The sequence below is a fragment of the Dicentrarchus labrax genome, unplaced genomic scaffold (genome assembly GCF_905237075.1).
Source record: "Dicentrarchus labrax unplaced genomic scaffold, dlabrax2021, whole genome shotgun sequence".
NCBI classification, from domain to species: domain Eukaryota; kingdom Metazoa; phylum Chordata; class Actinopteri; family Moronidae; genus Dicentrarchus; species Dicentrarchus labrax.
In genome coordinates this window covers 1-13,898 of record NW_026136998.1, presented here as the reverse complement: position 1 = coordinate 13,898, position 13,898 = coordinate 1, and the positions used below count along the sequence as shown (strand labels likewise).

The following is a 13,898-nucleotide window of genomic DNA, read 5'->3' as shown; positions in this document are numbered from 1 at the left end:
CATTATTTATATTCCTTTAGTCCATCAGGGTCCATCAGAACAAAGTGTTATATTAAATTAATCCGAGCTGTGATTATTATCATGTGAAGTCTGTTGCTCGCTGTCTGTACGCCGGCTGCCGTTCAGTGTCATGGTGGCGGCACCGAGAAAAAAGTACGAGCTGAAATTAACAAACTGAAAAGAAGCAGTAGTTTTAGGAATTAAAGGCCTGTCCCAAATAGACGCCGGCCCCTAACAAAGGCCCGAATAATACCGGTTATTAGAAGTTTTACGGTACAGTATACATATATTAATTATATAAAGTATTGTTATATACATTTATTAATTATAATACTATTATATAATATATATTGCATACATATATTATAATAATGTATAATGTATATTAAAGTTTCTTGTCGCGTTTTCAGAAATATGAGAAGCCGAAGTTCATTCAGTGTCTAGCCTTCTTGAGTACCGGTGACATCCTGACCGGAGACTCTGGAGGAATCCTTCTGGTCTGGACCAGGAGCTCCGCTGAGACCCCCACCGGGAAGGGACCCAGAGGTGAGGAAGGACCACGTTTAATTAATAATGTGCAGAGAAAGAAATCAGATCTGAACAATAAAACGTGCTGAGCTTTGCAGTGTGACCTTATTGTCTTCTGACAAAGTCTAACTGTAATTTGTATGAAATCTAGATGAATAATAAATACATATTTAAACTACAGAGAAGAACACCAGAGGCTGTGTGTGTGTGTGTGTGTGTGTGTGTGTGTGTGTGTGTGTGTGTGTGTGTGTGTGTGTGTGGCCCACTTTCAGTAATGGTTTTAGTGATATGTTGTTCATCTGGTTTAAAGAGGAGTGATGCCAAAACGTAACCGTTTTTCTCCTGAATCAGATCAGAGTCAGACAGCTGGAACATGTTGAGGTCTGTCAGAGGACTCAGTTCAGTTCATGTTCAGGGTTTAAAGATCTGATCTCATTTCATAAACACAACAAATTAGGTTTAATAAAATCGCCTGCAGCAGCACATTTGTTTGAACAGGAAACCTGAAGAAACAGGAAGTGTTTTTTTCTGTGTGATCTGCTGCCCCCTGCTGGCTGCTGCAGGAACTACACCTGAACACATAGGACTCAAACACAACTTTATTGTCCACAGAATCTCCAGAAACATACAGAGAACACATGGACACCCTGTAGCAGTTCAATATGAGACATTAATATAATGAAACAATTTCCTCCAGAGGACACGTGTGACTCACCTGTGTGTGTGTGTGTGTGTGTGTGTGTGTGTGTAGCATTTCAGATCAGTCGGCAGGTCAAAGGTCACGAGGGCAGCGTGTTCTGTATGTGTGAGATGAGGAGCGGCACTCTGCTGACCGGAGGAGGAAAAGACCGAAAAATCATTCTGTGGGACCACGAACTGCGAGCCGACCGTGACATCGAGGTAACACACACATACACACGCCTGTACACACGTTCATATTTATATTTAGATATCAGTATCAGTATCAGGATCAATCCCAGTCCCAGTGTCAGTCCCAGTGTCAGTCCCAGTATCAGTCCCAGTATCAGACCCTGTATCAGTTCCAGTATCAGTATCAGTCCCAGTGTCAGTCCCAGTATCAGTCCCAGTATCAGTATCAGACCCTGTATCAGTATCAGTCCCAGTATCAGACCCAGTATCAGTTCCAGTATCAGTATCAGTCCCAGTGTCAGTCCCAGTATCAGTCCCAGTATCAGTATCAGACCCTGTATCAGTATCAGTCCCAGTATCAGACCCAGTATCAGTATCAGTCCTAGTTTTAGACCCTGTATCAGTATCAGACCCAGTATCAGTATCAGTCCCTGTTTACATCCTCCAAAGCATTTTGGGTACTGTAGTTCTAAAGGTTAGAACATGATTACCCCAAACAGAAGTAAGAGAAAGAATAATATTAATATTGGGGTCACATGTCGGTGTGCACCTTCAGGTCCCAGATCAGTACGGAACCATTAGAGCTGTGTCTGAGGGGAAGGGGGACGAGTTTCTGGTTGGGACGTCTCGTAACTTCATCCTGAGAGGAACCTTCAATGACGGCTTCCTGGTGGAGGTTCAGGTGAGACCACATGACATCATCATCATGTCAGCATGTTGCTGTGTTCAGGGTCACAGTATCTTTGTGTTGTGATTCAATTCAATTCAATTCAGTTTTATTTGTATAGCGCCAATTCATAACAGAAGTTATCTCAGGACACTTTTCAAATAGAGCAGGTCTAGACCAAACTCTTTATAACATTATTTACAGAGACCCAACAGTACCACCATGAGCAAGACCTTGGCGACAAGGGCAAGGAAAAACTGCCTGTTAAAAGGCAGAAACCTAGGACAGATCCTCCGGCTCTAGGAGGGTGGTCGTCTGTCTCGACCAGTTGGGGTGAGAGAGAGAGAGAGAGAGAGAGAGAGAGTGTGACAATAGTAATAATAATAGTAATAATAATAATAATAACAATAATATCAGTGATATTAGCAATGGCAGTCAAGCAGGACCATGGCAGGAGGCTCCACCAGGATCCATGAGTACCTGCGAGACGAGAAAGCACAAGAACTCCAGGGAAGAAGTGAAGTTAGTAACATGCAGTTGTTGTTCTGGAGGCAGACACCCTCACCACATTCAAGGGTAGGCTTAAGACGTTCCTCTTTGATAAAGCTTATAGTTAGGGCTGGATCAAGTGAGTCCTGATCCATCCCTTATGCTGTTATAGGTCTAGACTATCGCGGGATTTCCCATGGTGCACTGAGCTCCTCTCTTCCTCTCTCTTTCTGCACTCATTCATGTCCCATTAATGCATGTTACTAACTTCACTTCTTCCCCGGAGTTCCTATGCTTTCTCGCCTCGCAGGTTCTCATGGATCCTGGTGGAGCCTCCTGCCATGGTCCTGCTTGACTGCCATCACTGAACATCACTGATATTATTGTTATTATTATTATTATTATTACTATTATTATTACTACAGTTACTATTATTACTATAATCACTGCTCATTGTCCCCCATCGTTGCTGTCTCTGTCTCTGTCCTTCTGTCGTTACCTCTGCTTCTGCTCTCTCTCTCTCTCTCTCTCTCTCTCCCTGCTCTATTTGAAAAGTGTCCTGAGATAACTTTCTTTATGAATTGGTGCTATACAAATAAAATTGAACTGAATTGAATTCAGGGTCACATTATCTGCGTGTTGTGATGTGTTCAGGGTCACAGTATCTGTGGGTTCTGATGTGTTCAGGGTCACACAGATGAGCTGTGGGGTTTAGCGACTCATCCATCCAGAGACATGTTCCTGACGTGCGCTCAGGACCGGCTAGTCTGCCTCTGGAACTCGATGGATCACAGTCTTCAATGGAGCCGCACGCTGGAGGTGAGACTGCCGGGGGTTACTGGCTGAAAGCTGATTGGTGGGTTCATTATTTATTGACAGATGATTGACAACTCTCTCTCCTTCAGGAACATGGACATTGTGCTGACTTCCATCCCAGTGGAGCTGTAGTCGCCATAGGAACGCACTCAGGAAAGTCAGTGCAGATCATTTATAGATCTATAACCTCACACAGGTCTAGAGATCATTTACAGATCTATAACCACACACACAGGTCTACAGAAAATGTATAGATCTATAACCCCACACACAGGTCTACAGATCATTTATAGATCTATAACCTCACACACAGGTCTACAGATCATTTATAGATCTATAACCTCACACACAGGTCTACAGATCATTTATAGATCTATAACCTCACACACAGGTCTACAGATCATTTATAGATCTATAACCTCACACAGGTCTACAGAATATGTATAGATCTATAACCTCACACACAGCTCTACAGATCATTTATAGATCTATAACCTCACACACAGCTCTACAGATCATTTATAGATCTATAACCTCACACAGGTCTACAGAATATGTATAGATCTATAACCTCACACACAGCTCTACAGATCATTTATAGATCTATAACCTCACACAGGTCTACAGAATATGTATAGATCTATAACCTCACACACAGCTCTACAGATCATTTATAGATCTATAACCTCACACACAGCTCTACAGATCATTTATAGATCTATAACCTCACACACAGCTCTACAGATCATTTATAGATCTATAACCTCACACACAGGTCTACGGATCATTTGTAGATCTATAACCGCACACAGCTCTACAGATCTGCGTATAGTTTGTAGATCTGCAGGTACATTGTCTACCTGTCTCTTGATGGTCTAACTGATCTACCTGTCTTAGGTGGTACGTTCTGGATGCTGAGACCACTGACCTAGTGGCGATCCATACTGACGGGAACGAGCAGCTGTCAGTGATGCGTTTCTGTGTAGGTGGGTGGAGTCAAGTTAAATCAGTGAGTGTTTCCATGACAGCGTTATGAGATAAGTGAACTACATGTCCCACAATGCTCCTCTCTGTGTATCTGCAGATGGCAGTCTGTTGGCTGTTGGATCTCATGATAACTTTATTTACCTCTACACCGTCTCCGAGAGAGGACGCAAGTACAGCCGATACGGGAAGTGCACAGTAAGTTTGGCCAAAGACTACTGACCTAGAACATACAGAACACATAGAACATGTAGAACATACAGAACTTATAAAACATACAGAACACATAAAACCTATAGAACATACAGAACACATAAAACCTATAGAACATACAGAACACATAGAACATGTAGAACATACAGAACTTATAAAACATACAGAACACATAAAACCTATAGAACATACAGAACACATAAAACCTATAGAACATACAGAACACATAGAACATGTAGAACATACAGAACTTATAGAACATACAGAACACATAAAACCTATAGAACATACAGAACACATAGAACATATAGAACACATAGAACTTATAGAACATACAGAACACACAGAACTTATAGAACCTACTCTCTCATCCACGTGCTTGTGTACTTGTCAGTGGTTGTCATAGTAACAAAGTTCAAACTAATTCAACTCCAGCCATGCGTGTGCAGTCACGGTTCTACCTGCAGCAGGTGATCTTTCTGTTTTCTGTACGAGGACTCTGTTAGACTCTGAGGAAGCTGAAATAAATCACACACTCACCGCAGTGTCCTAGCAGATCCCAGAATGCACTGCTCCTGAAGCACACTATGTGTGTCAAGGTGTGTTCATGAGTTACCTGAATGTTTCCACAGGGACATTCCAGCTACATCACACACCTGGACTGGTCACCTGACAACAACTTCATCATGTCCAACTCTGGAGACTATGAGATCCTCTACTGTGAGTACTCTGATACTTCACTAGTGCAGTACTGTGTACTTATTGTGTACTTATAGTACTGTGTACTTATAATTTACTTATTGTATTGTGTACTTATTGTACAGTCTACTTGTGTAGTAACAGTTGTGTATTTTCAGGGGACGTTCCAAATGGTTGTAAACTGATCAGAAATCGTTCAGAGTGTAAAGACATCGACTGGGCGACGTACACCTGCGTACTGGGGTATCATGTGTTCGGTTAGTACACCTGTGTGTGTGTGTGTGTGTCTGCGTGTGTTTTAATGATATAGACTGTAAACTGTGATGTTTGTTTCAGAACTCAGTTCCTCATTTCAGTCTGATTCAGGCCCGGCCCTAACCAATTTGGCGCCCTAGGCAAGATTTTAGGTGGTGCCCCCCTTGCATCGCAGTAAATTCCACTGCCAGTTATATACATACATATACTCACGCAAGAAACTGAATAGCTTTGTCTTTGACATTTTATTTTATTTTTAGGGAAACGAGTTGCTCAATCAAAACAGTTAACAACAAAATAATAAATTAGAAAAAAATAATACAAGAAATGTAATATAAATAGCCCACACAAAGTATAAAATTTAACTACCTACAAAATAAAAACTGTATACAAGTGATAAACCTGAGGTGGAGGCGACAGGAGGATAACTTGATGCTGCTGAAGCGGTGATGACTGTAGATGGCTCAGGATTAGCAGGAGGTGGATTTAGATATTTCAACAGCACATCTGAAGAGACAAAAGGAGTAAGTGACACCGTTGGGTGTTACAGTCTAATAAAATAAATGATTCCAAGAATAAAATGTAACGATAAAAATGAAAAACCTAAGAGATGCATTACTTTCACTGTACTGTACATGAATGATAGACAGTGCTGATATGCAAATTAGATTAGATTTAATCTTATTGTCATTACGGTGAAATTCTGATAAGCAGAATGCAAAGAAGCAGTAAACTGCAGTATAATATAACATATGGGAATGTATTAACATTAATGATGTGCACTTTAACATGGATGTAAAGTTTAACACTATAAACACACTAGACAATACTGAACTGTAGCACAACAAACAAGGCTTACGACTCTAATATATGAAGGTGTGTGAAAGGAATAGCATTTGACTAACCAATAATAAATAAAAATAAAAATGTAGACAAATGTAAACACCTACTGAATAGATGTAATCTTTACAAATGTCCCTGAGAAATATAAGGAGGGAGTATTGTATATATTATAGGCCCCTCCATAACACGAACTGACGTTAAAACGAGCTAACGCTATTTATTGATTAGCAAACCGTGTTAGGCTAAAGGTTACTATCGTTCTGCAACAGGCAAATCATTTCATCACATTATCTTTACTCTACCTCTGTCTTTGTCGCGTTTTCCTCCTCTTCTTTTTTTCCTTCCCTGGGCACCAGAAAGTTTTGGTCGTTTTGACATTGTTAATGGTTTCTGGGGTCACGTCGGAAAACTCAACCATCTCTCAGAGAGCAGGTGTGGGGGGGGGCTTAATAAAGTCTTATTATTATTTAAAAGGCTTTGCTATGCAGTTAAATTAATGTGGGTTTATTTTTTTCATACTAAGAAATAATAGCACCAACTAGTTTTAGTATTAAAATATTGAAAGTTTAACCTTTTTTTTTCTTCTTCTCCCATTGTGGCGCCCCCTAGATGGACCGCGCCCTTAGCATTTGCCTATACTGCCTATGCCACGGGCCGGCACTGGTCTGATTGGATCACCTGTCTTTATTTGGGAACATCGTTAATAACAAATTGATAACAGTCACTGTAACATCCAATCATAGAAATCAATACCGTGTTTTCAATAATCAACATCTGTGGATTAGGTGTGTGGCCTGAGGGTTCAGATGGCACCGACATCAACGCTCTGATCAGATCTCACAACAGAAAGGTGATTGCTCTGGCTGACGACTTCTGTAAAGTTCACCTGTTTGCCTACCCGTGCTCCACTGCCAAGGTGAGAGACACTCATACACACACACACACACACACACTTGAAAGCAATGTGCATATTCATTGATTATCTTAATAATTCTTCAATCCAACAAAAACAATCACAGTTGATCAATATTGATCATGTTTCGGCCACCCTTGACATCCTGATTAACACAAAACAAGCTAAGGATCAATCAATCAATCTGTGTCTGCAGGCTCCCAGCCATAAGTACAGCGCCCACAGCAGTCATGTGACCAATGTCAGCTTCCTTTATCGAGACAGTCACCTGATCTCAACCGGGGGGAAGGACACCAGCATCATGCAGTGGCGTTTGGTGGAGAAATCTTCGCTGTCTCTCACCGACGGCCTCCTCTCTAACTCTGCCCCCCACCGGGCGGACCCCATCTTCACCCCGTCCATACAGGACCCTGCCCCTCCCCCAACGGCTAACGGGACCCAAGAACCCTCCCCAGACACCCCACCCCCAACCAAGTTAACCCCACCCATTTCTGAGTTAACCCCGCCCCGCTCCGAGTCGACCCCACCCCCCTCGGACAGCACAGTGAGTCTGAAGGACAGTCTGGAGCCAAGTGACGACACAGCCACGCCCAGTGACGAGGGCCTTCCCCCCCTCACCCCCCTCATAAACAGAGAGTGTGTGAGTGTGTGACTGCTTGGGTACAACTATCTTTGTGAGGACCAGGGAGGGTTTTATAAAGAGGGGACACTGTGTTTGTAAATGTTTATTCGACAGTTCAGACTTGGTTTTAAAGTTAGGATCGAGTTTAGGTTCAGCTTAGGATGAAGAGTTTAATACAATGTCAACACGTATTGGTAAAACATTCAGAAATCCACAAAATAGAATCATCATGTTTTATAGTTTTTTTTCCGTTTGTCAGTACATCCATGGGTACACTGCTAATGGCTGCTAACGGCTGCTAACAGCTAATTCAGCTACTGGTAATGGAGACTCAATATAAACACATACAGAGATCTCAGTGGTTAATGATAAAACATGTATTATGTAAACGAGGGTCCTCACAAGTATAGAAGTACGTCTGTGTGTGTGTGTGTGTGTGTGTGTGTTAAAATAAACGTTCCTTCAGTTTTAACAAACTTGATGTCACAGTTTGAAACACCTGGAGTGTCTGATTTACCTGAGCAGAGACTGGAGGATACCTGACACACACACACACACACACACACACACACACACACACACACACGTGTGTCAGGTAACTTTCTCTCCTCCAATAAGAGTAGTTGAACAAGAAGTGTCAGAAAGGATCTGCAAGTCTTTAAAAAACTTATTCTTTTAATTTGGTTAAAAATCTTGTTTTATTTTATTGTGTTTTGATGAAAAATGTCTAATGATTATGAATTATTGGTTCCTACCAATTATTGATCAAAGGAATCATGTAAAATAAGCTGCAGACGGCTTAGAGTTAAATATTGATTGAATCTTATCAAACTCAACACTTCTGTTAGACCCTTCACAATAAAAGCCCTCCAAGGAAGAAAGTACTATAAAAGGCTTTTAATTTGAAAGAATGGCCCGAGAGGCATCAAACTAAAATATAATAGATAATAAAAATGTCTGAAAAATATATGGTTTGCTAAGGCGGACGTTAATTACGACTCCCAGGGTGCATTTCACTAACAACCAATCACAGAGCTTCACACTCAATTCAGATTCAGGTCTTAAATGTGTTAGAACCAGTCATGTTAATTCTTGGACCTGTCCCCTGAGACAGTGGAGCTTCAGAGTTAAACTGATAACAGGAAACAGGAAGTAAACAGGTGGAAACAGGAAGTTGTAAACATGAAGTCAAGCTCCAGAGTAAAAACTGATCAGAATCCAGAGTTTGTGTCCGAGTGAGACGTCTGGTTCTGATAGATTGTCTGTGTTTGTATATACTGCAGATACCTGTGTATATTTCTGTTCACCACTGGGGGGCAGCAGCTCCTCATCTACACTGTACAAATAAACATTCAACACTCACATCTCTCAGCCAATCAGGTCCCAGGAAACGTGTGATCCTCTCTTCTGATTGGCTGGTTTTCAGTGACTCACTGAATGACTGCTGATGACATTTGTTTTTGTCTCTTCTGGACCATTTCTGTTCAAAATGTCTTTTGAATGTCATGATGATGTCGGGGGGGGGGGTCATGTTTTTTTTTCCATTTTAATACTCTTCATCTTTAATATCTTCATCTTTTCTACACTCGTCTCTCTGAAGGGCTTGTACAGAGTTCGGGGACTCACCTGGACGTTCAGGGAGGGCGGGGTAACAGGGAGCGTGTGGGAGGGGCCAGGGTCTTGTGGGAGTTTCTGGAAGTGTTTGTTTATTTTTCAGCAATCATTAACAACATTGATACCCATGATGATGATGATGATGATGACGGTGTTCATGTGACTGTTTTGAGCCAATCATGTCTTCTCTCATGCATTCCTGTCAGACGACAGACTGTACTGAAGATTTCAACAAAAAAATGCAAATAAATGTTTTGAAAACTTTCATCAAATTCTGTTTGGCATTGTAATGGCAACAATGATGGTCCAGGTGAGACTGGGTCAGAGCGAAAAATATTAAAGGGGAGGTATTGTGCTTTCAGTGTCGTGTATATATAATATTGATATTGAACAAGGTCTTTAATAATGAAGAAAAATGTATGTAAAGTAATCCGTAGAAGCAAAAAGCTCAGAATTCAGATTGCCCTGAATGCAACATTTGGACATCAGCCAGGAATCTGCGTGAGCCATCGTGTGAGTTCACTCGGGTGGATCTGAGGAGTACTTGTTGGGATGTCAATGACTTTACTTTGATTTCAGGTTTCAGATGCAGTTTACTTAGTTAATTTTAATCAAAAACCATTTTTGCACATTATTTCTCAAACAGAAACAACACCACACTGCATTAATTGATGATAGAGTTCTGTGAACTGTGATTGGCTCATGCATTGCAGAGGTCGGTGTAGCAACAGGTCCAGCCAGGATCAGAGCATTTGTCCAACCGAGTGCAGCCTTTTTCTCCGTTATCTGCAACAACAAACAGGAAATGCGTCATAAGGGCCTGGTGTCAGTATAGAGTGCTTTTCATCACGCTACTGCGTCTCCTTCTATAGAGGTAGAGGACTCACTTCTGGTGAAGCAGGCCTGTTTGACTCTGCTAGTACAATCCAGCAGCATGTTGTTGACCATCAGGAAGTCCTGACCATAACACTTGATGTAATGCTGCTCAGCTGCAACACAAACAAACACCTGAGAGATTCATTCATATCTGTAGATAGAGGAAGCCTCCATACGTACCTTCTCCAACTGTCAAAAAAAAAAACTGTCTAATCCATGAGACATGTTTTAATGGTTAAATATATTCCAATACCAGCCAGAATCAAAATGGCTGCTCGTACACAACTCAGGCTGAGCGTCTCTCCACATACAGTGAGCTAGTATTTGTTTGATGTTTAGAACAGCCAAAGTGGGGCAAGACTGGATGACTAAAGGCAAAGCTAAAGCTAACTCCTCATTGGCTATCTCTTCTTGGGCCCAACAGCAGCATCAAGCTGATGGGACTATGTCCTCAGGACAGACAGAACAGAATTAATGTAACCGAAGCTGCGTCCACAGAGACTGCGATAATAGAGAGTCCCGTCTCTGCTAACCTCTGTCCATCTGCCCAGAGACATCTATACTTGTGGCTGCAGTATGTATCCAGGATCAAGGATGCTGATGCCACGTTTACTGTAGTGCCTGTAGTTAGCACAGAAAATACTTATGTGACTGTATTGGGGGGGGGGGGAGTAATTTGCTCACCATGTGTTGTAGTGACTTTTCTAGTTCAATGTTAGCTTCATAAGAAATCTGTGAGTGACTGGGCTTCATTATTTGTGAGAGATATATCTGTCTGTAATCAGAACAACAAAAACTGCTAGCAAATACTTTAACAGTATTTATGTGTCACTACTTTGGTTTTGTCAGTATTATATTAATGAAGTTGCTTAATGAGGTCTGTAATAAAACAGATTAAAGCAGCATGATAAAACTATGCTAACTTGATGAAAAAGGAACATAACTACACATATAAATGTAATATATAAATTCAGATAATGAGCTCTGATTGAGCACAAATATCACACAGCTTCTTCTCAGTCAGAACCCAAATACACACACCTTTGCTCAGTCTCTGTATCCCGATATCAGGAATAAACATCCATAAAAAAAGATTTGTATAATAATCGTCAGACTTTTTATTAATAACATAAGATATTTTATAGTAAGTTTAAAGTAAATTGTACCTGTAGTTTTAATACAGCATGCTTTTTACTGCATACTTTTAATCTTTTACTACTATTGCTTGTGAATGCTGGTCGGAGGCCAGTACATCAGAGAAATGTATGGTGTTTATAATTGATAATCAGTGGACAGGTTGCAAAGTCCATTCTATAGAAATATAATATGTTGTTGCTTTGGACAGAAGGCTTTGGTACTGTTATATTGTTCCACTAGAGCACAGGTTGCCAACCTAAACTGATTCACCGACACATTTATGGATATTTCATATATATTCAGATTCAACAACCTCAACCATCACCACTCCTTCAGCAGGATATCCCCTGTGAGAAACACCCATGCTCATTAATCTGTGAGGAGATAATAACAGCAGATTTTTCCTGTGATGATTTGGATGAATTTCAAGACAATTATCCTGATGACAATTCTCTGTATTAGATATTTTTTAAATAATTTTAAAAGATTTTACAGACTAAATAGGCAAATCTATTTGATAGAATGAGCGTTTTTTCTTCTTATTGTTCTATCAGCTCTTTGTTTGAAGTTTTCTAATGCAGGACGAGGCTGTTGATCAGAATGAACTGTTGATCAGAATGAAAACTCTGTCAGTGTCGCTATTTTCAGAATTTCAATGTGCCCTTATTCTGTTTAGATCTAAAAGTTATTTATTATTATTATATAATATTTAATTATTATTGAAAATTCTTATATTGAAAACTTTTATATTTTTTCTAATTATTATGTTCTTACTATTCTACTTGTGTGTTACCTCAGAAAGTCGGGCAAAGTTAGATTTTCATTGTGCGTACTAGCCTTGTGTTTATACTGTACATATGTTAATAAACCTCTTAAATCTTGAATCTTAAAATAATTATCTAGACTTTAAAAACAGTTTAGTTTCATTTTGTCCACATAAATTAATGAAATGCTAAGATACAGGCAGACTGTGTATTCTTTTTAAAATAAATATCATGACCCCTCATAAAACTTAATTAAACCCAAGTTAAAGTCTTTCCATTCCTGGTTATTGTACATTTACTTTAAACAATAGATTGTGTGAGTGTATCACTTTACCTGAACAGAGTGGCAGCAACAGCAGCAGCAGCAGGTAAACCTTCATATTTCCACTTTTCTGTTGCTCTAACTCAGCAAAACCTGGAGATGAGAATGAGGAGGCTGGACTTTTATCCTGTGCTGACACACACACACAAGTGAACAAACAGATAACGAATCTGAAGACAAACTGAACTGAACTCATGTTGCCTCTGACAAAAGCAGTTTTTTGCCAAAATTTGTTCTGTTCCAACTCTCCAAAGAAAATCTCTGTCTGAAATTTAGCTGAGTCATGACTTGGTGTTGAAGCTCCTGTCCACATTTCGAGGTGTCCCTGGGATTAGACAGTGAACTCCAAATGCTCCTGATGGTTGGCCAGCACCTTGCATGGTATTGTGTGTGTAAATGGGAGACACATTGTAAAGCCAATTGGTTAAAAGCTATCAGTAACGCAGCCATTTAGCATTTAGCCAGTGTTACTGCTAAGCCATGACTCAGCATCATGTTTGAGGACAGGCTGGTCAATGATTGGCTGACAGTTGCCAGTATCAGCGTTTTTCCTATACTTTGGACACTGAATTGAACTTGTTTATCCCATACAGGAGGTTTCTGCTGATCCAAGCCAACTGATGAATCAACTGTTATCTCCTTACAGCTAAATTAGCATGGGTGTTTAGGTATAGAGATTTATGGAGTGGTGGCACCCCCTGCCAGGAAACTTTGAGATTGAATAACTCTGGATAGGAACATCCTAGAGACTTGAAACCAGTGTGTATACCCTGATTTCACGCTATGGGCTTTCCATTGGTGTCGGTCTCAAGTGGGTGGGACTTGTGGTCCGAAAGTTACACCCATTTTGTACATTGAAAAGTCCGTATCTCGGCAACCGAAGGTCGTAGAGACTCGGGGACAAGTCCTTCATATTCAGCATGGTTGAATTATGAAAATTTTAAGTGTCAGCGGCCTAGTATGGGATCTTTCAAAAAGTGGTTGGGAGCATGTTTCAGGCCATTTGGAGTGGATTTAGACAGGTTTGTATTTTGACGTATTTTGAAGTTTGAAAAGGCTGTATCTCGGCAACTGAAGGTCGTAGAGCCTCGGGGACAGCTCTGGCGTGTTCAGTGTGGTCAAATTATGGGGGAGGAGCCCATTTCCGAGCGTCTAGGAGGTTGAGTTCCGGAGTTGTCGACCCCATTTGTTGTCAATGGAGCAATCCTGTGTTGAAAAATTTCAGTGTCAGCTCTAGTATGAGACTTTTCAGAAAGTGTCTAGGAGCACATTTCGGGCCATTTGGA

The 13,898-nt window shown here is 40.7% G+C and overlaps 2 protein-coding genes and 2 long non-coding RNA genes across 6 annotated transcripts in view; 1 reads left to right on the top strand and 3 right to left on the bottom strand.

Moving 5' to 3' along the window:
• The window catches only part of LOC127361214 (echinoderm microtubule-associated protein-like 4), a 30,166-nt gene extending 20,381 nt beyond the window's left edge, over positions 1-9,785 (top strand). For all 3 annotated transcript variants that reach the window (XM_051395644.1, XM_051395643.1, XM_051395642.1), the window contains 11 exons: positions 411-546; positions 1,280-1,428; positions 1,955-2,080; positions 3,242-3,373; positions 3,460-3,527; positions 4,268-4,356; positions 4,455-4,552; positions 5,200-5,287; positions 5,425-5,523; positions 7,150-7,280; positions 7,474-9,785. In XM_051395644.1, the coding sequence (XP_051251604.1) occupies positions 411-546; positions 1,280-1,428; positions 1,955-2,080; positions 3,242-3,373; positions 3,460-3,527; positions 4,268-4,356; positions 4,455-4,552; positions 5,200-5,287; positions 5,425-5,523; positions 7,150-7,280; positions 7,474-7,929 (1,572 nt within the window). In that variant the 3' untranslated portion in view covers positions 7,930-9,785. The remainder of the gene's footprint in view (positions 1-410; positions 547-1,279; positions 1,429-1,954; positions 2,081-3,241; positions 3,374-3,459; positions 3,528-4,267; positions 4,357-4,454; positions 4,553-5,199; positions 5,288-5,424; positions 5,524-7,149; positions 7,281-7,473) is intronic.
• LOC127361259 (uncharacterized) lies at positions 3,692-4,243 on the bottom strand. Its single transcript, XR_007884135.1, has 4 exons — positions 4,135-4,243; positions 3,942-4,056; positions 3,827-3,904; positions 3,692-3,789 (listed from the first exon to the last, which is right to left on the bottom strand). It is a non-coding gene; the product is annotated as an uncharacterized LOC127361259 (long non-coding RNA).
• LOC127361267 (uncharacterized) lies at positions 4,450-4,883 on the bottom strand. The gene is made up of 2 exons (XR_007884148.1): positions 4,774-4,883; positions 4,450-4,674 (listed from the first exon to the last, which is right to left on the bottom strand). It is a non-coding gene; the product is annotated as an uncharacterized LOC127361267 (long non-coding RNA).
• A 308-nt stretch (positions 9,786-10,093) lies between the features above and the next one.
• On the bottom strand, positions 10,094-12,793 carry wu:fj16a03 (uncharacterized protein LOC335475 homolog). The gene is made up of 3 exons (XM_051395739.1): positions 12,625-12,793; positions 10,401-10,502; positions 10,094-10,299 (listed from the first exon to the last, which is right to left on the bottom strand). The coding sequence occupies exons 1-3, from the start codon at positions 12,668-12,670 to the stop codon at positions 10,214-10,216; spliced, it is 234 nt and encodes a 77-aa protein (XP_051251699.1). The 5' UTR covers positions 12,671-12,793; the 3' UTR covers positions 10,094-10,213.
• Between the last annotated feature and the right edge of the window lie 1,105 nt (positions 12,794-13,898).